This window comes from Salvia splendens, chromosome 20 (genome assembly GCF_004379255.2).
Source record: "Salvia splendens isolate huo1 chromosome 20, SspV2, whole genome shotgun sequence".
NCBI classification, from domain to species: domain Eukaryota; kingdom Viridiplantae; phylum Streptophyta; class Magnoliopsida; order Lamiales; family Lamiaceae; genus Salvia; species Salvia splendens.
Genome location: NC_056051.1, coordinates 27251148 through 27274356, shown reverse-complemented (window position 1 = coordinate 27274356; position 23209 = coordinate 27251148). Strand labels below are relative to the sequence as shown.

Here is a 23209-nt window from a genome sequence, read left to right as displayed (position 1 = left end):
TACTCGTTTTGACTATTATAGTAAAAGTAAATATTCTCTCTACGCACTCTCTAACCCTTCCATGTTGCTGGCTTGACCGATATCTCTATGTAGACTTTCTTGTTTGTCAATTCAACTTCAATTTTCTCCAAATTTGACCAAATAGAATAATGACCAATTTACAGGCAACTATTGCCTGTAAATTCTTAAACTTTCACTAAATTCTAATTTTGTATATCAACTTCTAAATCTAACTATAAATCACAACGTCAACCAAAATGATGTCATAATATAAGCAGTGAAAAGACGTCAGCATACACTACAATATATAACTTCATTTGTTAAATACAACAAATGAAATGATTTAATTTGTATAACACGATATTGTTTCACTGAACGTCATTTTGGTTGACATCTCTGACAGTGCCATGTAAGTAGTCATCACAACAAATCTAGCTTACATGCAAAACCAAAATTTGACAACAATTTAGGAATTTACAGCATTTTATCTAATTAATGACCTGCATTACAGCATTTTATCTTGTAATGCAGGTATATGGGACAGAGAATCCTCACAGAGAGGGAAACAGCCACATGGTTGTCTGACCACAAAAGACATGGAAATATCTACTTTCTCCATATATAGAGAATGATTATTATGTTAAAATATCTTCAACGTTTTTCCATTTTTATGTACTCCTACTAAATAAGGAATACTATTTGATAGGAAAAGGAAGCTGTTTTTCTTCCAGATGATATAATCACAGTTTTAGTATGTTTCTTCTCTATGTTAATCTAATGCAGAAAATGATTGCTCTAACAATCTTTCACATACAAATCACAAAATAATTGGAAATAAAGTGGAGAAGGAATATCTGGAAGGATATGCTGATCCATGATTCTGAAAATAGGCCATTTCATCTTTTAGACAGAATCTCCTTTCCATTGCTTTTCTCCTGAGACGAAGACGCATAAGACTTGAAGCATATGCCGTTTCTGAATTGGTTTATCCATCTGCTAAAGCATATATAAACCACAGCTAACATCAGTAGTTCTCAGTCAAACCATGAACACGCAGATGTAGAAACGGAAGAAGAAGTTCTAAGAGGCAATGGATGTCCATTAAGTAAACCGGTTATAGGGCTGCACTTACTTGGCATGATTGTACGGCTTTGGGTTGCAGTAACATGCCAAAGGAGAGTTGCCCTACGACCGGTTTTGCTTAACATGATAGACGAGATGCAATGGTTAATTTCTCATAGAGAAAAAAGGTACAGTTTATGGATTAACTTGTGAATCTATTGCATTAAGGTGGAAGCAAAACTAGCACGAAGATGCACAGTTGTTCGAACTGAAATTCATTGGCATATATCCATTGATTCATATTCCTCCTAGTGATGTTCAATCCATTGCTTTTGCAATGGAGTAAATGTGAATTATGCATGCCTAAATTCTAATGTGGAAATGTGGAAATCTCTCATAGGCACTTTGTCGAACAGTTCATAAGCATTTTAACAGCTATTGAAAAATGTCAAATTTCAAGAGAGAAAAACACACAGAAATATGAGAACGCAAGGTAAATAGGACTCTATCTGGGCTTTAGGTATTTATTACTTGGGCCACAGTTTTAAAGATAATTAGATGGTGGGTTGGGCCCCCTATAATGAACATGGCCTATTTTTGTTTTTGGGTTTCATCCAAATAATAATAAAAAAAATTAAAATACAATAATATTAATTGATTATTGTAAACGTTTTATATTCGAAACAATTAGAATATTTAATATATAATTTTATACATTGGTCCTCTATTTTAGACAGTTAAATGTTTTCTCATGATATGCTTCATAAATTAACATGCTTATCCGGTAATAAGTGCTCGATAATTAGGATAACAATCGTGCGATAAGAATACTTGATGACAACATGACTTCGACAACTACTTCGTGTAGCACCTCGAAATAAAAAAAAATAGTTTGAAATTACAAAATAAAATGGGTATTATTTAGGTGGAAAAAAAACTTGATGATGGAGATGGAGTATTATTTTTTCAAAGTTTTGTGAAAGTAAGTACTTTCTTGTGTTGAAAACAGTATAGTTGACCTTTGATGTTTGTTTTTTGTATGTTTTTAGTTGATGAGTATGTCTGTATTAGTGGTGATGATATGTATTAGCATGATTATGTTTGATGTGATTGTTATGGGCTTTGTAGAAATAGAATTGGGAATGAATGGATCCAACATCAGATGCAACTGTGGTCATTCATGTCTCCTCTTTTACACCAACCACCAAATGTCCTCATTTTGGTTTACATCCATGCTACTCGGACCTGGCCGCTATCTTGTCTCAAAGTACGTTTCGGCGGTGTTCGGTTTAGTGGATTAGGTCATCCACAAGTTCGAAATACACCAATATTCGACTGCTTTCCCCTAAAGGGGCCAACTAATGAGGCCCCTACTGACTTAGAGTCGCCCAAAAACTCAAATTACGTATCATATCATAACATATTTTAGCTATTCACGTGTCACGTTGATTTTTCAGACCTTATTATAAACACCAACAACCATTAAACCACAAACCATACTAGTATACCTTAACTATTCAAAGTATCACTATTTATTTTTTAATTCATCTTCATTTTATATTAGTCTCCAATTTCATATATTTATTTAATTGTGATATTTTATGAATAAAATAAATAATTACTCCAGTATTTTAAAAATAAGCTATATGGGCTTACAAGTACCTTATATTTGGACTGGACTCTAATGTGTTTTGGTAACGGGCCCAATAGCTGTGGGGTCGGCCCTAATATCTTTTGTTGATATGGACAAATTATAAAGGGCTAACTATCAAGAATAATAAGTAGCTGCTATATACAGTGTATAACAAAATTTTAAATTTACAAAAGCAACTAATTATATAAACATTGTTAAATCACTTTTTTTGAAATAGATCATAAAGCACCGTGCATCATTTCATCATTTTATCTAAAAATATTCCACCAAAGAATAAAAAACTGAAATTTAAACGTGAGAAAAAGAATAAAAAAGTCAAATACATATTTCAATGTGACACCACCATAATTCTGATAAGATATGTTGGAGTAATAATTCTTAAAAGAGAGAAAATTGGCAGTATATGCGAGAATAAAAATGTAATCCTTGCTTTGAAAAGTTGATGAGATGAACTTATATGTTTCCTCAATATACATGTGAGGTAACACTTTGCAAAGTAGAAGGGCCTTACCTCATTAATTTCATTTGGTTTTTGCTTAAATTAATCAAAACTAGGTGATGCTATCTACTTGTCGATTGAAGCCATTTCTCCAAACAAAAAATGTCCAAAATTATCGAAGATCAAAAGAGATACTGTTTGTTCCCCAATGTAAGAAGATGATAAGTCCCACCAAAATAATATTAGGTTTAAAACAAGAGAGAGCAAAGATCCATAAAAGTGAACAATATTTATATGTAGTGGATAAAGACCTATATATAATTGTAGTTGTAGTTGTAGTTTAGTGGGTTCATTACACTGGATTGAAAATAGATATCTTTTGGGATTTGTTGAGTACATTGGTTTGTGTTAAGGTCCAATCTTGTTGGGTCTATCACTTCCAACTGATTTTTTGTTTGAGAAATATAAAACTAAATTGCCCCACTTTTTGTCTGCATGAAATTGGTGCCATTCCACCACCATGTTAGTTGCCTCCCCCTCTCCCCCACCTCATCTTGTTCTTTCCTTCAAGATTTTTTCTTTGCATTTGTTTAATTTCTTTGTTATTTTCCATCGCCTAAATGTTAAACTTGATGAAATAATAATGTGGACTGAGCGAAAATGATGCTTATAAATGGTGTAGACATAATTAAAGTATATATCAAAACATTTTTATGATATAATGTACACACACTATCAGTCGCGGATCCAGGATTTTCGATTCGGGGGTGCAATAAATTTGTATAGTTACTCGGAACTTCAAACTCCGACTTTAGCATAAATTAAGATTAACATAATATTATCTTAATGCTTCATATATAACACTAAAGTAACGTTTATTGTATAGAAGAAAAATATACTATGTTAATTTACTTCAATTTTTATATATATTTTAAAATAAAGTATTTATTTGAAATACTATTACTCTAAGATAGTGTTTATTGTAGAAAAAATTATATATGAACCACTGGTTTAGAATAATTAACACAGAAATATAAAATACTCCTACTAGACTAGTGTAATGTTTATTTGTTGGAGTATATGTTATCAATTAAATATTGTATAAAAATTAATTAAATCAATAATAACGCTTACTTAGACTAGTGTAATGTTTATTTATTGGAGTATATTTGCCAATTAAATAGTGTATAAAAATTAATTAAAACAATAATAACGCTGCCAAAAAGGATCAAACTCAGGCATCCTGATCATGTAATATCGAACTCAGGCATCCTGATCATGTAGAGTATTACAACAACTTACCGCTGCACCACCACCACTGTTTAGTTATTAGCACATATAAATATATAATTAGCATGACATTTGGGGGTACAGTGGTACCCCTTGTTCCAACGTGGCTCCGCCACTGCACACTATTATTGGAAATCTTTTCATTTAGGATATGATTGTTTTTGTTTACCAATACATAATTGACATGGTTGTAATTTGTAGGGAGGTGGTGGGTGGTGGGTGGGTGAAAATTACATTAAAGAATTTTATCCCTTGGATGCCTCAAAATAAACGTAATACTATGGGGAGTTAATGCAAAAATCGATATATCGTGAAAACACAAAATGCATAAAGCCAATTGCATTCACAATTAAATTAGTTACACTTGAAAAATATTAAAATAAATTGTTGCCCCAATATATTCGAATTATAGTACTGCATTCATAGCAAGATGCATCCATCATAAATCTTCATCATCAAAGAGCTTAACATGATTCTTCGTTCTTGTTTTGAATGAAAATTATCATCAGAACATTTTCCCATTAGTCATTCCACAAACCAATTTTAAGATGCGAGTATAAAAACAATTATTTCATCTCTCCAATATTTACATTGAAAGTATTTGTTTTTATGAATAAAAGTTAACTGTGCTCCAAAAATAATTAAAAAGTTACACTATTGTAAATATAAGTGATTGTTGGAAAAGTTAACATAATGGAATTGATTTTCGCAAGTCAGCGCTATGTTTCTAAACCAATTATAAGTTTATAACTGTTTAATTCTCGTAAGCATTTAGTTTTTGTCAAAAGAAAAAGAAGTACTCCCTCCGTTCCATAGTAATGGAGGCGTTTCTTTTCGACACGGATGTTAAGAAAATTGTGTTAGGTGAATTAAGTAAATGGAGAATAAAGTGGAAAATGAAAAAAAGTAAAGAGATGAAGAGAGAATAAAGTAAGAGAGAGAAAAGTATGTATGAAGAAATGTGTTGACTTTTATTAAGTAGAGAAATGACTCTATTACTATGGAACGTAATAAAATAGCAAAATGACTTTATTACTATGGAACAGAAGGAGTATCTATAGAAAGCTTCAAGTGCGCTTAAAGGGGTCATAAATAATTAGAAAAACTATACTACTACTATTTTATATTTCTAGTGAGCAATTAAGTAGACAATGTGGCGTCTTGGTATTGGAGTTTAATCAATCAAAAAAATGATTGGCTACCTTTAAGCAGTGTTTATTCAAGATTTTTCTTCTGAAAAGTAGATTCAATTTGGTATTGGAGTACTTCAACGATAAAATAATAAATAATAAAGTAAAATATTGGGGTTGACTTTGTGATTTTGCACATCAAAATCACGAAGCACCACTTTCAATTTCAACTACAAATGACTTAATGCTATTAGTAATGATGACATTTATTTTGTCTTTCTTCCAGCTACATTTCATACCAGAAAAAAATATATTGTACCAAAAACTTTATTACAAAAAAATTGTAATTGTCCACTCACTATTATAAAATCAAGTAATCCCTCTGTTCCATAGTAATAGAGTCATTTTGTCATTTTGGTACGTTCCATAGTAATAGAGTCATTTTCCTTTTTAGTAAAAGTCAACACATTTTTCCACATCTACTTTACCATTTCTTACTTTTTTTTTTCTTTTCATCTCTCTACCTTTTTCATTTTCCACTTTATTCTCCTTTTACTTAACTCACCTAATACAATTTTTCTTAATCTTCGTGCCGAAAAGAAACGCCTCTATTACTATGGAACGGAGGAAGTAACAGTATAAAATTATTGAATTCGATGTGGTACAAACTAAAGCATTACGAATTCAATTACTTTACTAAAAGTTATTCTGAACCAAGTCCGTCTGGGGTCAAATGACTCAAATTAATTTAATTACGGATTGAGTTTGACCTGCGCACACCAAATCCTATTACCATCTTTATAAGATAGAGAAAGGAAATATTTAAAATTTTAAAATAATTTAGCAAATATATTGTGCAGTCGGATACTTTATTTACAAATAATTAAAAATAAATGAATAAATAAGGGATTAACCCAAAAATCGCATGGGAAAGACATTCATGCATGAGAAAGATAAAATTTAGAGTAACATAATAAGTGATTCACTAAATACGTTGAAATAATTTAAAAAGATGGCAGTGATATTTTGAATGAAACTACAAAAAATAATGTAAGTAGTAGTTAAGGTGTCAGCATGTTTGTGGAAGCCAAGAAACTAATGGAAGATCGATGATTTCTTCTTCATATTACCTTTTATTTTATTTATTTATTTTCATTTTCATATTTAGAATTGGGTTCTATTTCCATGAGTATCGATATATACATTACAACATGTTAGGTGGGAAACAAGTGAGACATTGATTTGACTGAATGAACATCTTTATTAACTCATTCAAGATAGAATGTTTTGTCTTGAACCTCTCATACTACTATTCATTTATGTATACATATTGTCTAATCAAATTATACAAGAGGCCCTTATTAACAGAACAGATAGATACGTGTTTAGTACTTGATTAGTCCCAACTTAGGAGTATTAATTTGTCTAGTGAGTGAAATATGTAGAAAAGGTTACTAAAATTATAGTCTTACTTTTATGGAGTATTATATTGTGATTTGAATTAACAGCGCTTCCGTTTTATTATACGGTTTTATTTAATTTTTTATTATGTTTAGTTTGTGGCATGTGGTGTGAACTTGGATTTTGCCCATTTCTTTTTTTTTTAGAAATAAGATAATTTTATAAATTTAAGGTGTTTCTTCAAATACAACGGATAAAATATTTTTTGGAATAAGTATAATCCTACAAAGTTTGGACTTTTGGACAAACAAGTGGACAACACGATTCCAAGCTCTAGGGATGAATTAAAAATCGATGACTCCAACTCTTCTTGCAGTAGCCAAAATTAATCTTTCATAACCTGAGAAAATGGCAAAGCATGTTTTTTTATGGTAAAATTGTGTGAATTTATGAAAGCATGTATGCATGAATCTAAGATTAAAGAATTTAACAACATGGAATAAAATTAAAGTTATGTTTTACATAAAAACAAATTAAGGGATACATATTGAATTTTGAAATTTGATGTGGAACAAGAAACAAGAGTCTTAACAAGGCCCGTCACCTATAGGTTGGAGTGATTATCGCACTTCCACAAATAAAATAAAGAAAGTCACCATCAACTTGGAAATACTCTGATATTATGGTAAAATGGTTATTTGCCACCGAATTCTTTTTGGGGGTTATTCGCCACTTTATAAGAGGAGAGAGTTACACAAAAAACTGTTAACTGTGTGGCTTAAAAGAAGTAAATCAGTCTATGATTTTAGTATTTTAGTCCAATGTGTTTTTTAGTACAATTGTTCGTATTTATTTAAAATTATATAGTGAAATTCATAACTTGACGACTCGAGCTGATACAAGAAACAACATTAAGATACTAATCTCAATGCAAAGCCCAAAATTTAGTACAAGTATTGTTGGAAAAACATAGACAATAGTAGAAATGTAAAATGAAGAGATGTAACCATATTTGGCAAATCATCATATCATATGTATGTCGTGTTATGAACACGTATGGCTTCTATTTTCTTAAATTGTTATACCCACGACAGGATTGATATATATCAGGTAGAACACTAGTATATGGCATGTCTTGTTATGTATAACATATGTCAAATTTTAATTGGCTATTGTAACAATTTGTTGGGGAACAAACCATGGCCACCTCAAACACTATCATGTGGGATATACAGGATTCATCACCAATACACACAAGTCAACTCTCTTGGTATACAATTTCAGATTTTCAATGATTTTTCACTCCCCGCAATTTCTAAATGTCAATGGTAATTAATGTTGGCAAATGAAATCACTATGCTTAAGATCTAATAAAATATCTAAGGGATTAGTTAAATAGTTATTGTACCTCCACTTCAACACATTGTTAATTCAAGGTAATTTCATTCAAAGTGAACCAACAAAGACGTAGTACTATAATACGCGACTTCACATAAATTTCAAATGATTAAACCCCATTACTTGTATATTTCTATCAAATTCTATCCAGTCTGATTCCAATAATGTTTCCCCAAAATATATTCTCGTTTAACAAGCAAATCTGTCAGTATATATTTAAATAAGGTAGAGAGGTGAAAATTGACAGCTATAAATGAGAAGAAAAATAAAATGACTAGCTCTATCATAATTTCGACATTTTTCCTCAATTATCTCTTAATTTTGGATTTGGAAAAATTATGTATGATACGACACACGACAAATTATATAAATACACTTAATCAGTAGTCTTTATTTTTTAGACCCGTACCACTAAAAAAAACTTACTCCCTCCGTTCCGTGATAATGGAGGCGTTTCATTTCTGCACGTGATTTGATAACTTGTGTTAAGTGAGTTAAGTAAATTATAATAGTCATAAATTCTAAGACAATTAAGAAAAATGTCAAATTCTCACCATATAATAATTACTACGTACTAGAAAATGTCAATGCTATCACATTATCAGTCATTTTTAAAGGATAATAGTCATTTAAATCATGAAGTTTGGTCAAATTCTGGCGTGTTTCATGAACTTTGAAATTGGAATATTAAATTATGAAATTTTATTTTTTTCAATTGTACCATGCATAAATAAATCGAGGTCTTTTGTGACGTTGAAAAACGACGATATTTTAAGAAGTGAAATGAAAAAATAAAGAAAAAAGAAATAATATTAGTGAAATGTATGGACGAGACAATTGAGAAAAATTGAAACTTCATGATTTAATATCTAATTTCAATTTTTTTAGAATGGATTAGAATTGGAACAAACTTTAGAATTTAAAATGGCTATTAAACTTTTTAAAAAATTGCAAAAATTGCCAATTTTAACTGAAGTCAATTGAATTAATATCTAACTTCAAATTTTTTGGACTGGATAAGAATTTGACCAAACTTTAGAATTTAAAATAGCTATTTTTAAAAATTTGCAAATATGGCCATTTTTCAAAGTAGAAAACAGTAATTATTGGTTTTTACTCCTTCCCACCATAAGAAACGCCAAAAATCCATGGGGAAACGCTTATCTGTCAACATTCGCAAGAGAACAAAACCTTACGTACCGTATTGCAAATAAGGCAGGCCCTCCTCTGCAAATACCCCAATTTTAGTTGCTGCTCTGTGTTGGGGAGACCTATAAAGATTACAACATTTGCTCTCCATTTTCCACATTCAAAACGGCCTTGGCTTTTCCCCCATCCCCAGAATCACTACTCTCTCTCTCTCTCTCAACTAATGACGATCAATTGCATGATTGCAAGCGAGCCCTCGATGCCTCAATCCGCCGCCAAAAAGCAGCCTCTCATCTTCGACGCCAAGCTGCTTCAGCACCAGACCACCATCCCGCCGCAGTTCATCTGGCCGGACGACGAGAAGCCCTCCGCCGACCTGCCGGAGCTCGACGTCTCTCTGATCGACCTCCGCGACTTCCTCTCCGGCGACCCCGCCGCAGCCCGCCGGGCATCCGACCTGGTCGGCGAGGCCTGCCGCAAGCACGGCTTCTTCCTCGTCGTCAACCACGGCGTCGACGAATCCCTCGTCGCCGCCGCCCACCGCAAGATGGACGACTTCTTCCTCCAGCCGCTGCACGAGAAGCAGCGCGCTGCCCGCAAGCTCGGCGAGCACTGCGGCTACGCCAGCAGCTTCACAGGGAGATTCTCCTCGAAGCTGCCGTGGAAGGAGACGCTCTCCTTCGAGTACTCCGCCAAGAGCGGCGACGACCACATTGTGGAGGACTACTTCACCAACACTCTGGGTCAAGATTTTGCACACTTGGGGTATGCTTATTTATATTTATATATTTTTTCTACGGACTTCAGCAGTATCCCACACCACATGACTAGTTGTCGTGTAAGGCAACTGGAATGAGGATGTTGGTCTAACCCTTACATTTACTCCACTCCACTGTCCCATATCAGTTGGTGTAAAATAACTAGTGTGTGATTTATAAATCAATTAAGGTGCGGGGTTTATCACCTAAAGTGCGGAGTTTATTGTTAATTTTTCTTATCGGTTGTAGTATAAGACAAACCATGACAAAAAGGTGTAGGGTCCAGTTTTTAGAGTATCGACTGAATAAAACAAATAATTACAAAAAAGGTGTATATATCGTGGTAAAAAATTAAGCGGATTTGGTTCATGGTTACAGGAAAGTGTACCAAGAATACTGCAGCTCCATGAGTCGTCTCTCCCTAGGGATAATGGAATTATTAGGGATGAGCCTAGGAGTGGAGAGGTGTCACTTCAAAGAATTCTTCGAAGCAAACGAATCAATAATGAGACTAAACTATTACCCTCCGTGCCAGCGGCCCCACGAGACACTAGGCACGGGGCCGCACTGCGACCCGACCTCACTAACCATCCTGCACCAAGACTCAGTGGGCGGGCTGCAGGTCCACGTGGACGGGCAGTGGCGTTCCATCGCCCCCAATGTTAACGCATTCGTAGTCAACATTGGGGACACCTTCATGGCCCTCTCCAACGGCCGCTACAACAGCTGTCTGCACCGTGCCGTCGTCAACAGCACCAGCTCTAGAAAATCCCTAGCCTTCTTCCTCTGCCCCGACAAAAACAGGGTGGTAAGGCCTCCGCCGCAGCTCGTCGACGCCGCCTTTCCTAGGGCGTATCCGGATTTCGACTGGGCGGACTTGCTCGAGTTCACACAGAAACACTACAGAGCCGACATGAATACTATGACATCATTCTCCACGTGGATCAATGATCGACGTGTCCACTGAGTCTCATCTCGTTTGAAATCGAAACAATAGTATTTTGTTTTTCTTTTTCTTTTTCTTGAGAAAGGAATTAAATTAACTGAGTTGAAATAGATTGGGGAAATGTGAATAATGGGGATAAGTTAAGTTACTATGAACGAGGCCAATTTTGTAATTTCATATGTTGTAATGGTGTCCAATATAGAGATCCATCAAACAAAATTAAAAGGTAGTAGTACTAGTACTTCATAGTACACAATTATAGAATAAGGAGTATTTTCACTTTTTTTAACAATTGTATTATACTCCGTGCATATATATACACTTGATAATTAACGTGTTATCATTGCTGCTATCATGGTATTCTACTTAAATCATATCGTCTATCGATCATTGAAACTGATTCAAATCAAATTGATTTGAACTTTTAGTTAATTACATATTGATTCTACACCATGAGTTAAAATTCTATGACAGTTCAGGATATTATGTCAAATCAATGTCAGATCGGAGCTAGTCTAATTATACTATTATAGTTCAAGGGAATTTCAATACTTCATTAGTCTCATTGTCCTAGTGTGGTAAAATTATGTTAATTGCATGTAAAATCACGAAATTTGGTCTCTTGCATATATTTCAAAATTTCAAGAACAAATAATGAAGTTTCCAAAATTCGCAATTGTCCAACGCCGACGTAGAACGTGCTCCTATATGAATAAATTTCAATAACAAATACTGAAGTTTCTAAAATCCGCAATCGTTTAACGTCAACTTAGGACATACTCCCAAATGTGTAATAAATAAAGAAAATGATGTCACACTAGTTAATATTAGTAGTAGTAATTAATATTGGGGAATATACTAGTATATGTTATAGGATTGGGAAAAGGCGTGAATGCAATGGAGTGTAGTGGAATGGGGTTGTTATTGACACCATATATTCTTATTTTATATATCTGGTGTTTTGGAACTATTTGACCATATAGAATGAAAATATTTGGGACGTTGTCTTCGTCTTTGTCTTTGTATGCACTTCCAATCAGATTACATAAATATAATATCAACAAAGATGTTGGAATGAAATGTTCTCTTACGATATTTCGAGATTTTTGACTTCACCAAACTATTACTAATCCGATCTAAAAATAGGAAAGCCCCCGGATATTCTATGGTAAATTAAGTGACTAATGAAAGATTGACCAAGATCACATAAATTAGAGAATTAGTGTAATTCTTGATTCTATGTCTAGGGTAAATCTTCCATGTATATATCTTCCTCAAGCCTATTAAAGAAGGCGTGCATATTGTAATTAAAGATACAAGTTGAATGAATACCAAATCAAACTTTCAACATGGTACCAGAGCAAAGGCTCAGAAAAAAAATATCATCATAGCCTAAATACCTTTCCCGGCCAAGAAGGCGAGTGTTTCAACCTACACAGAAAGATGTCAGACAATGGGAAGAAAAACCAAACATTGAAGATGCACGATTGAAGATGAGTAAGAACGTTACTCTTGCCGTTAAACTCAACAGGACGAATTACCCCTTATGGAAACGGCTTATGAGGGTAGCGATTGTAGGGAGGCGGGCAAACCGATATATCACTGGTACCCCACCGCCACCGGAACCTGGAATACGAGGCTACTCAGATTGGGAGGAAGCCGACATGATCGTATTCTCGTGGATAATCGACAACGTCGAAACTGAAATCGTCGTCGATTTTGCACACCATCAAACCGCAAAGGCAATGTGGGAGAGCCTACAAACAATCTTCGAAAGCACCGCATATCCATACCTATTGTACGATCTAGAAGAGAAGGCATGTCGAATTGTACAAGGAGAGCAGGGGCTCGAGACGTACTGGCGACACCTTTATGGCATCTGGGTCGAGATCGATCAATGCCAATACCAGACGGTGGATTGTTGTGATAAAGGAATAAGCCAACTCTGAACCTACGTGGGAACCCAACGATTGTTCAAATTCTTGACCGGACTGAACTCAAGGTATGACGGAATTCAGAGGGACATTCTCAAGGAAGTCCCGCTGCCCTCAGTCGAGACCGCATACGGCATGGTGAAAAGAGAGGCTAACTGCTCAAAATGATGCCGGCAACAAACTCCGATCACTAGACCGGTGCAATCAGCGACGGCTCATCATCTGGCCAGGTGGGGCTTGGATTCACAGCCCGAAATCAACCACAACAACGCCAAAATCAACCGCCGCTGAGGACTGCCGCTCAACCGCTCAACCGACGAGGAAATTTCAAACCCGACAATCGAAGATGTGGTGTTCACACTATGGAAAGAACAAGCATACCAGGGAAACATGCTTTCTCCTCGTCGGATTCCCGGAGTGGTGGGATGAAAATCAAAAGGCAAAAGCTCGATTAGCGGTCAGAATCGAGGATGGTAGCGGACTGTTCCCACACGGAATGGAAAACCGAGAGGTCGCCTTCACCCGAGGGAGAACGGGGGAGGCGGTCCAACAGCCAGGTGGAGGTGGCAGAGCCGGCGACGGAGGAGGAATTGGGGAGGCGATGTTTGGAGGTATCGGATTAGAATTGAATAATCCTAATCCCCAAATTAATTTACTCCTTGGTCCTTCAAATATTTGTAATTCTAAAATTAGACCCCATGGCATGAGATATTTAACTTCCACCCTTTATAATTCTAGTTGTGCGCAATTTAAACCCCAAAATCATGAAATTTGAAATAGGACCCCAAAATTATCTGAAAAATCCATTTTGAGTCCTAATCGTTTTGCACCTTTAGAATGTATTCCAATTGCTTGTGTTGCCCAGAGTAAAAATGACCCTAAGGAGAGTGAGTGGATTTTTTTTATTGTGGGGCAACTGATACGATGTCCTATGATAAAAATGATTTTTCTGAATTTGATGGGGCAACCAAAAGTCATATAAAAACTGCTGATGGGGAATTGATTGTTGTGAGTGGGAGCGGAACCATTGAAATTTCCCCGACTTTGAAACTCAGAAATTGTCTCTATGTGCCCAAACTATCCCATAAACTCATGTCTATTAGCCATCTGACGAAAGAGTTAAACTGTACATTACTGATGCTTCCAAACTTCTGTGTATTACAGGATATCAGGACGAGGAGGATAATTGGGCGTGGCACTGAGCGTCAATGCCTCTATTATGTGGATGAGATTGCTCAACAAGGTGGCACCGCGATGCTTGTTCACGGATCTGCAAATCGGGAAGCTTGGTTGTGGCACCGCAGACTGGGGCATCCATCCACGGGTTATCTAAAATTACTTTTTCTGAAGTTTTCTCATGTTAAAGGTATTACTTGTGAGTCTTGTTTTTTGGCAAAAAGCCACAGACAGTCTTTTAGATCAAATGATACTCGTGTCAAAACTATCTTTTCTTTGGTGCATGCTGATGTTTGGGGTCCAGCTCCTATTTTGGGTGATCATGGCTTTAAGTATTTTCTTATTTTTGTGAATGATTGCACAAGATTTACTCAGTTTTTGAAACATAAATCTGAAGTTTTTGAAAAATTTACTCAGTTTTTTACGATGATTCAGACAGTTCCAAACCAATGTCAAAATGTTCCTAAGTTTCTCTGGCCTGAAGCCGTTGCTACTGTTGTTTACCTAATTAATAGGCTGCCTACTAAAATATTAGGTATGAAAACCCATGTTCAGATTTTCTCATCCTTGACTGATATTCTTCCACCTCTTACTCTTCCGCTCAAAATATTTGGTTGTTTAGTTTATGTACATGTACCAAAACACGAAAGGGGTAAATTTTCCGCATGTGCTTTAAAGTGTGTTTTCTTGGGGTATGGGGTAAATCAGAAAGGTTATCGGTGTTATCACTCGAGGTCTAGAAAAGTTATAAAAACCATGAATTGTAATTTTCTAGAAAGTGAATATTTTTATTATACCCAACATTGGGGTTAGGGGGAGAATGTTAGTCAGGGGGAGTGTGAAATCATTCGACCCCTCAATTTGCTTGATCTATACCCAAGCATCTCGTGGAACCAACAGAGGAAGCTAGTGTCATCTCCGAGCCAGTCACGTCTGCTGTAGAGCCACCTCAACTGCCTATGCCCCAATCCAGTCCTCTTCCAGTGATATCTGAGGTAATTCCTGAAACTAGCTCAGATAATACAGTTGTTTCGACTGACAATTCGGGTGTAGATGAGAATGAGAACGCAACAATTGATGGTGATACTGACCGATACATACTCCCTTCTAGGAGTACTTGTGGAATCCCGGCAAAGAGATACAGTCCTGAGAAGATTGGCAAGAAAAGTAGATACACTATGGCGAACTTGGCTAAAGCAAATCTGACCGAGATGGCAAGGGCGTTCGAAGCAGCCCTCTACGAAGAAGAAGAGATCCCATGCACGGCTGAGGAGGCCATGAAAATTACCCACTGGAGAGAGGCAATGCTAGTGGAGATGCGGGCCTTAATGAAGAACAATACGTGAGAAGTATGTCTGAAACCTGATGGAGTTAGAACTGTGGGATGCAGATGAGTCTTCACTATCAAACGAAGACCAGATGGGTCAATTAAAGATACAAGGCGAGGCTAGTAGCAAAAGGGTACACTCAGACGTATGGGGTTGATTATGCTGAGACTTTTTCCCCTGTGGCGAAGATGAGTACTATTCGAGTGCTTTTCTCGATAGCAACAGCCAGGAGTGGCCACTTCTTTAGTTCGACGTGACGAATGCTTTTCTGCATGTGGAACTGAAAAAACCAATCTATATGGAAGCACATTCTGAAGCTACTCACCGCACGAGATATCAGCATCTAGTTGAGAAACTCATATACTTGTCCCACACAAGACCCGACATAGCTTATGCAGTTGGAGTAGTAAGCCAGTTCATGCATGCACCTCAAGTAGCTCACTGGGAAGCAGCGCTCAGGATTGTTCGATACCTGAAGGGAACGGCATGCCATGGAATTTTGTTCGAGAATCATGGACATTTGGAGATTCATGGGTTTACCGATGATGATTGGGCAGGAAACCCGAATGACAGGAAATCTACTGTTGGTTATTTGACTTTTGTAGGGGGAAACCTTGTCACATGGCGAAGCAAGAAACAGAAGGTAGTAGCATTGTCAAGTGTTAAAGCAGAATTCCGAGGAATCAAGAGTGGATTGACTGAGATTCTCTGTTTGAAGAAGTTGAAGACAGAACTGAACCTAAACTCATAGAAGTCATGTAAGTTGTTCTGTGACAATAAGGCGGCAATCAGTATATTTAAAAATCCAGTTCAGCAAGACCGTACAAAGCATGTCGAGGTGGATCGGCATTTTATCAAAGACAACATAGAAGCCAAGACTGTAGAACTTCCTTTTGTGAGATCTGAAGACCAATTGGCAGATATTCTCACGAAGGTAGTCGATGCTAGAAGCTTCCATGAGGTATTGGGCAAGTTAAGAATGGGTGATCACATTACTTAACTTGAGGGGAGTGTTGGAATGAAATCAAGTGAAGAAGGAAAGATAGACCAAGATCACATAAATTAGAGAATTAGTATAATTCTTGATTCTATGTCTAGAGTAAATCTTCCATGTATATATCTTTCTCACGCCTATTAAAGGAAGCATGCATATTGTAATTAAAGATACGAGTTGAATGAATACCAAATCAAATTTTTAAGATAATGTTTTCTTTTTAAATTTTGTATGCAAATGTGGGAGAGAGTGCATGTCCGCACCTAAATTTAAACCCCATCAGTCCTGTCACTATTTATTATTACAGGGTCTATATTTAGAGTTAAAATTTGCAACATATTTAATTTTTTGGAACTGAGATGGGGATTTTTTCTGATCGGTTTTTGCAGATAAGAAATTCGAAATGTTTTGTTTGGTAGTGGCCGCTGTGATATTATTGAGTTTGAAATAAGAACATTCTTATATGAGAATCTACTGTGATTGAATGTATAAAGCAAATTGATCATTTATTTGAATTGCATGTATACAATTAATGTGTATTAATGTTTTTATAATATACTACTATGTTTAATACAAGTGACTTATAGTGCAATTTATATATAAGTGCAATGCATTCAATCTCACGTTATCACTTTAACGGAAGAATATATTTGTATCAAAGCATGTATTTGTGTTATAGTAGTAATTTCGAATTATTTCATTTTATAAACTGTATAATAGGCTGAATTCTTTTCTGTTACTCGAAAAAATAAATGATCAATGGATCGGGGTCTCTTTTCTACATTTGTTGCTTCGCTCTTTTTGTCGTAATTCTATATCTCGATAACTTTAAATAGTACTATTTGACTTGTAAATTTATATACATCCATATCATAACCCTTAGTTTTAGTGAGAACCAAAAAAATCATTTTTTTACCATTCAATCCAAAGATTAACAGTAGAGGTATCCATTTAGTACATGAAAGCATTACGTTTGAATTAGTAAAAAAGAATAATAATTTTTGAAATTTGAAAAAAGTAAAAAAAAAAAAAAAAAAGTGAGCACGTAAAGGGACATCATAATGGGTGGTGAAAAGGCCCAACTTCACGTGGAAAAGGTTTGTTTGTTAGTGAGAGGCCAATGGTTGTGCATCTGCTGCTGCTGCTGTGTGTGAAACTTGTTTGTTATTTTGGTTTCTTCCTCAATTTTATTTTATGCTACTACACGACACTCCTTTGGATTATGTCAGGGATTCCACCTGTCCTATATGAATCCTTCTTCTCTCTCTTCATCATTTTACGATACACACTTCTTCAAAATTAACTTATCTCCATGTTACTTGGGTCGATATCAATTATACTGATAATACCTAAACATGATCAATGAAAAAAATATGTGATTTTAAGAAGAATCAGTCAGAAAAACCTTGATTTTTTAATTTGTTCGCAGTTATAGCATGCACATCTAATTGTATCAAGTATAATAGCCGTGAAATCAAGGATCAAAGTCTGTGCCAGTGAGTTAAACAACGTCGTTTCTTTGAAAAATATCAACAACAATATACTACATGTAGACGGCCGATTTTTTCGTGGGATAATTGCGGATAGATCAAAAGTACATGATTTTTCCGACTGATTTTTAAAGTCACTGGACGAACCAAAAATTTGACTATACCTCATGGTTTTTCCGACGATTTGTGGTATTAAAAATATGATATAAATTTAAAATCTCTTTCATTATATCCCAAATGGTGGGTCTGTTTACTTGAGGATCCTAGAGAAGAACGATCTGTCACGTTGCTTAGTGAATAAAATCTTAATCAATTTGGCATTATATGAAAGTAGAATCTAGGATCTCATGTTGTAATGGAATTGGTCACAGCAAAGCCATGAGTATTCAGTAGCTGTAGATTTTCTTCTTAATTTTGAACTAGGTCCTGTCACATAAATGGTGTGACCTGGCTTATGTATATTTAACATATCTATCCTTGTTTTTATTTGCCTCAAAAGAGGACAAATAAATCTTGTTTTTATCATTGATTGGCCCAATTTTAAATATATATCAACTTGGGAAATTCACAAAAGAAGGAATACTAGCATTTATGGCCAATTTATGTTTACATAAATATATTCCCAAGGGGAAAAGAAATGTCACTACCAAACAGACCAGTACAGATAAATATATAACAAAATCTATCTCCATCAATAATTTAAAGATTTTAACTTCTTTTCTCTTCTCCAAACGCCATAGTATTTGTGGTTGTGGTGGAGGCTTCAATCAAACACACACACAGAAATTTTACTGTCTCTTTCCCTTTAACCATAATATATACCATAACATAAAATATACTAGTAATAACTATTAATTAGAATAATAATAATTTAAATCATGAAATTTGCTAAAATGTTGCTAAATCGTGTACAATATGTTGTTTTCTCGTGATGCTCAGAACGTCATCGTTTTATCAACTTAAGAAAAGAAATGAAAAAAAGGAAAAGAAAATGAAAAGACGTTATTTTGAACATCACCAAAATATAATGTTTTATAAACGAATGAGACAATTGCAAATAAATTAAACTTCACGAAACTATATTCCGTTTTGAAATCTTATGAGCCTAGCTAGAAATTTCCTAGCTTTTGTGCTTTTAATGATTGTTATATCTCCTTAATTTAACAGATTTGATTAAGTTTATTAATATTTGTTATTACACATTCCACCTTAGAATAGGTATATGGAATATTCACACAAATATCAAGAATCTCTTCTCATCTCATTATATCAAATAATCACATTCAAATTGATATTCTTACCTATTTAAATAAGCACATTATTGATATTTAAACTAGGGCTAGCCATGTTACAAGTTGTCAAATCTAGAGCCACCATACAAGGACAAATGCATGACAAACTTGAGTTGGGATACCTAATTCTTGATTTATATTATAACCTTAAAATTTGGCTCTATAAATAAGTGACAGCATGTGAAACACACAAAACGGTTGATTAATTTATTATAAGGAATTTTGTTTCTTCCATTCGTTTGTCTTTTCTTTTAGCAATTTGTATCTGACAACGATTTCAAGAATGTGATCACGTATAATTATTCCAAATAAAATATTAGAAGAAAACAAAATTTATTACTTTTACCCCTTTTTAAACTGTAGAAAATTAATCATCCGAATTATTTTTATTTTTGTATTTTCTTATGTAGATGATATTAGAAAGTGACACATAATTTGATATATATCAATAATGTTGAACTTCCTTTCCAACTTGATGACACCTTTGTCCAAAAATTCTGAACTTATCTGAAATTTTGATTTGGATATGTATGAAAACGATGCAAGTGATCAAGTGTGCATTTTTGGACATGTAGAAACACTTGTATGGATTAGTTTAGATATGAAGGTGGAAACTGTTAAGAATACCAACAATACCAAAAATCTGGAGAGTATCTATGTATTTACATGTAAACATGACGTCATCAAACATCACCGGCGAAATACTAACAGACTGAAAGTGCTATATCATCGATAGACTTACATACATACACGAAGTCGTGTGACATGAAATTATAATCATAGCCAACTTCACTAACGAGTTTCCATTAGCTTAGTAAATTCATGATAATTATTAATTAAATTTTTAAATAAGAGTTATAGTGAATAAAATGAAAATTATAAATAAAATTTCTGAATTTTTATTTATTATAGTAGTATATGTTACAAGCACAAAGCACCAATTCAAAACCCATTGAAATTCTAAATGGGCCTGCTAGATATTTCATCTTCCTAATATTGGCCGGCCCACTTTACACTAGCAGAAAATGGAAAGGACTGTAGTATTAAAAGTTCAAAATTTCAAATTAACCATTTTGCTTATCAAAACAGTACTGATTAATATTTTCCATAAGAACTTTAATTAACTGTTTTAATAAAATCACCGCTCTTTAAAAATATTTCTGCTACTAAAAATTTCGGATTTTAATTTTTTTCAAAATTTTCCTTTGGTCACCAATAAAACATAAAATAAAATAGAAATACATTAATTTTGGATTAAATTTGTGACACCAATTGTACGTCATTACACACTCACCCCACATTAGTTATGTCGTCACTAAATCAATACATAAAATGCCATACACTAAAAATGAATTTTATGTTTAGATAACTAATTGTGAACCAAATTAATGAATGGTTGGTTCCCTTAGTTTCCATCATGTGGACCAACAATGAACCAATAACCTCAACAAAACATATACTCATAAATTTTCAAATGCTTCATATAACTCTTATGGATATGTTTCCTTGTAATAATCATATCAATAAATTTTTAAATTATTCAATGACAAAATCAAGGCCTGCAACATGCTGTGACATCCACATTTGGATTAACGCTACATATCTAATTAGTACAACAATGCTAAATTTATGGCATTTAGCATATGTCACCTAATGTCACAAAATATGATTCCTTTCCTTCTTAACTACAAAGTAAATTATTCCTCACCGCACCCATAAGCTTTTAGATGAAGCAAAACACATTCGCCGGAGGCGACGACGGCGTCCGAGTCCGACGAAAGGCGTCGTCCCGAGGCCACCACAAGTTCGTCGGAGTCCGCCAACGCCCCTCGGGGCGTTGGGTCGCCGAGATCAAAGACTCCTTACAAAAGGTTAGGCTATGGCTCGGGACGTTCGACACCGCTGAAGATGCGGCCAGGGCTTACGACAAGGCAGCTCGACAGTTGCGGGGCGCAAATGCCCGCACCAACTTCGAGCTGCCCCAGTCGGGCCCCGGCTCCGCGTTCCCCGAGAATGCGGAGGCGTTCTCGTTCGATGTCATGTGTAGGACTGATGAGGCCGGTGACCTCGTCAGCGCCCTAGTGGCAAAATTGTTCAACAAGAAGAGCTCCCGCGTGCTAATCGGCGGCCAAGCGCTTTTTGCCTCGCGGGTGGGCGAAACAGTCCAACCCTCTAGTCAAATCACAAAAACCGTGGCCAATCATCATGTTCTCGATGTTGATGGCCCGGTTAGCGACAAAGACGTATTGGGTCAGAATACGGCGTCAGTGGGTCCGGACTCAAGCTTGGAGTGGGTAGGTGAAGCCCAATTGGGTTGGGAGCCACGGGTGATGAGCCAATTGGAAGAGGATCCATTCTTGATGAGTGCATCAAAGGGTTGTACGTGGCCGGCCATGGATTTGGGGTACAATTGTAATCCACTAAGTGAAGTGTTAGCAATTCATTTGAAAGGAAGGAAGGATGTGCAAGTCGATGCAGCTTCGAGTTCTTGGGCCCCACTTCCACCTTTTTATGGATATCAAAATAGTAATAATTGGGTTGGAGCTAATATTGGTTGGGATTCTGAGCTTCCTTATGTTGTACCTTCCGTACTTAGTTAATAAACCATGGGATACTAGATTTAATTAATTGTTTGAAAATAACACACAATCATGAAAGAATAATACTACTACAAAAAATTAGTTTTTAACTTTTTATGATACGTCCAATCCAAACTTGTAGCACTAGTAATATTTTACTAAAAATTTACCATTTAACCCTTATTAATGACTAGAATCGTAATCTTACCAGAATTTCTTCATATCCATATTAGACTTCACGACACAATAGTCGTTATGCATAGAAGGATTAATATATAATAGTTATTCGGAATTTAATGTTTTTTAGTATTTATTTTGAAATTCTACTTAAATGTATATATGGCATTTCCTTATATGGAGTATTAAATCAGACGTTCTAACGATCAAACTAAACCTAAAAGTAATAATAATATTTATAATTATTTTTTTTTCATAAAATGTTATAAATGGTGAAAGAAATTTATAAATTATGAAAAAATGAAAAAAAAAATCTAAAAATTAACTTTTTGGGGACCCAACCCTAATCTTTCATTTTAAAAACGTGCTCTTACCCGCTGCAGCTGATACCATGACGTGCTCAATTGCTTGTAACGACGTGCTTCGAAGATACGCGGGTGCGTGTTCCAAAAAGCGCCGTTTTGCATGTCTATGCCCTTAAAAACGTTTGACAACTCTAGATAAGCAAACTATTCCTTAAAATTGCGTAAAGAGACAAGTTTCCAAAAATTGAAAACCCACCGACAGCCAAACACATTCTAGTTAGTAGTTGGGCTAATGCATTATTAAAAGCCATAATATCTGAAATTAATTAGTTCAAAAGTTTTGATTATGCGTCGATTTTTCTTTCACGTAATAAATTTCCAAGTTGCAAGCTAATATAAATACATCTTCCATGGAATATAATTTAAACCCCAATAATGCTTTCCATGCATCACTAAACGAATATAATTGAATGGCAAATTGTGTCCAAAATAATCAACTAGCTCCAATAATTTTGTTGTTATTATTAAGTCGCTAGTTTATTGTTTTTTAGTGAAGCCATTTAAGATCATTTGATGTCTATATATTAAACATCCAATCCCAAAAATTATGGTATATATTTCTAATACATAACTTTTAATCATAAGCTCTTAATATATTATATATATAGTTCAACATTGCACCCCTGCAAAAAATAACATATAATATG

The 23209-nt window shown here is 35.0% G+C and overlaps 3 protein-coding genes across 3 annotated transcripts; all 3 read left to right on the top strand.

Moving 5' to 3' along the window:
- Positions 1 to 9613: 9613 nt before the first annotated feature.
- LOC121781994 (gibberellin 20 oxidase 1-D-like) lies at positions 9614 to 11567 on the top strand. Its single transcript, XM_042179693.1, has 2 exons — positions 9614 to 10288; positions 10660 to 11567. The coding sequence occupies exons 1-2, from the start codon at positions 9747 to 9749 to the stop codon at positions 11246 to 11248; spliced, it is 1131 nt and encodes a 376-aa protein (XP_042035627.1). The 5' UTR covers positions 9614 to 9746; the 3' UTR covers positions 11249 to 11567.
- A 4396-nt stretch (positions 11568 to 15963) lies between these two features.
- LOC121781777 (secreted RxLR effector protein 161-like) lies at positions 15964 to 16416 on the top strand. The gene has a single exon (XM_042179465.1). The coding sequence runs from the start codon at positions 15964 to 15966 to the stop codon at positions 16414 to 16416; it is 453 nt and encodes a 150-aa protein (XP_042035399.1).
- A 4752-nt stretch (positions 16417 to 21168) lies between these two features.
- LOC121781776 (ethylene-responsive transcription factor ERF043-like) lies at positions 21169 to 22041 on the top strand. The gene has a single exon (XM_042179463.1). It carries the CDS (start codon positions 21169 to 21171, stop codon positions 22039 to 22041), a length of 873 nt encoding a protein of 290 aa, XP_042035397.1.
- The last annotated feature ends 1168 nt before the right edge of the window (positions 22042 to 23209 follow it).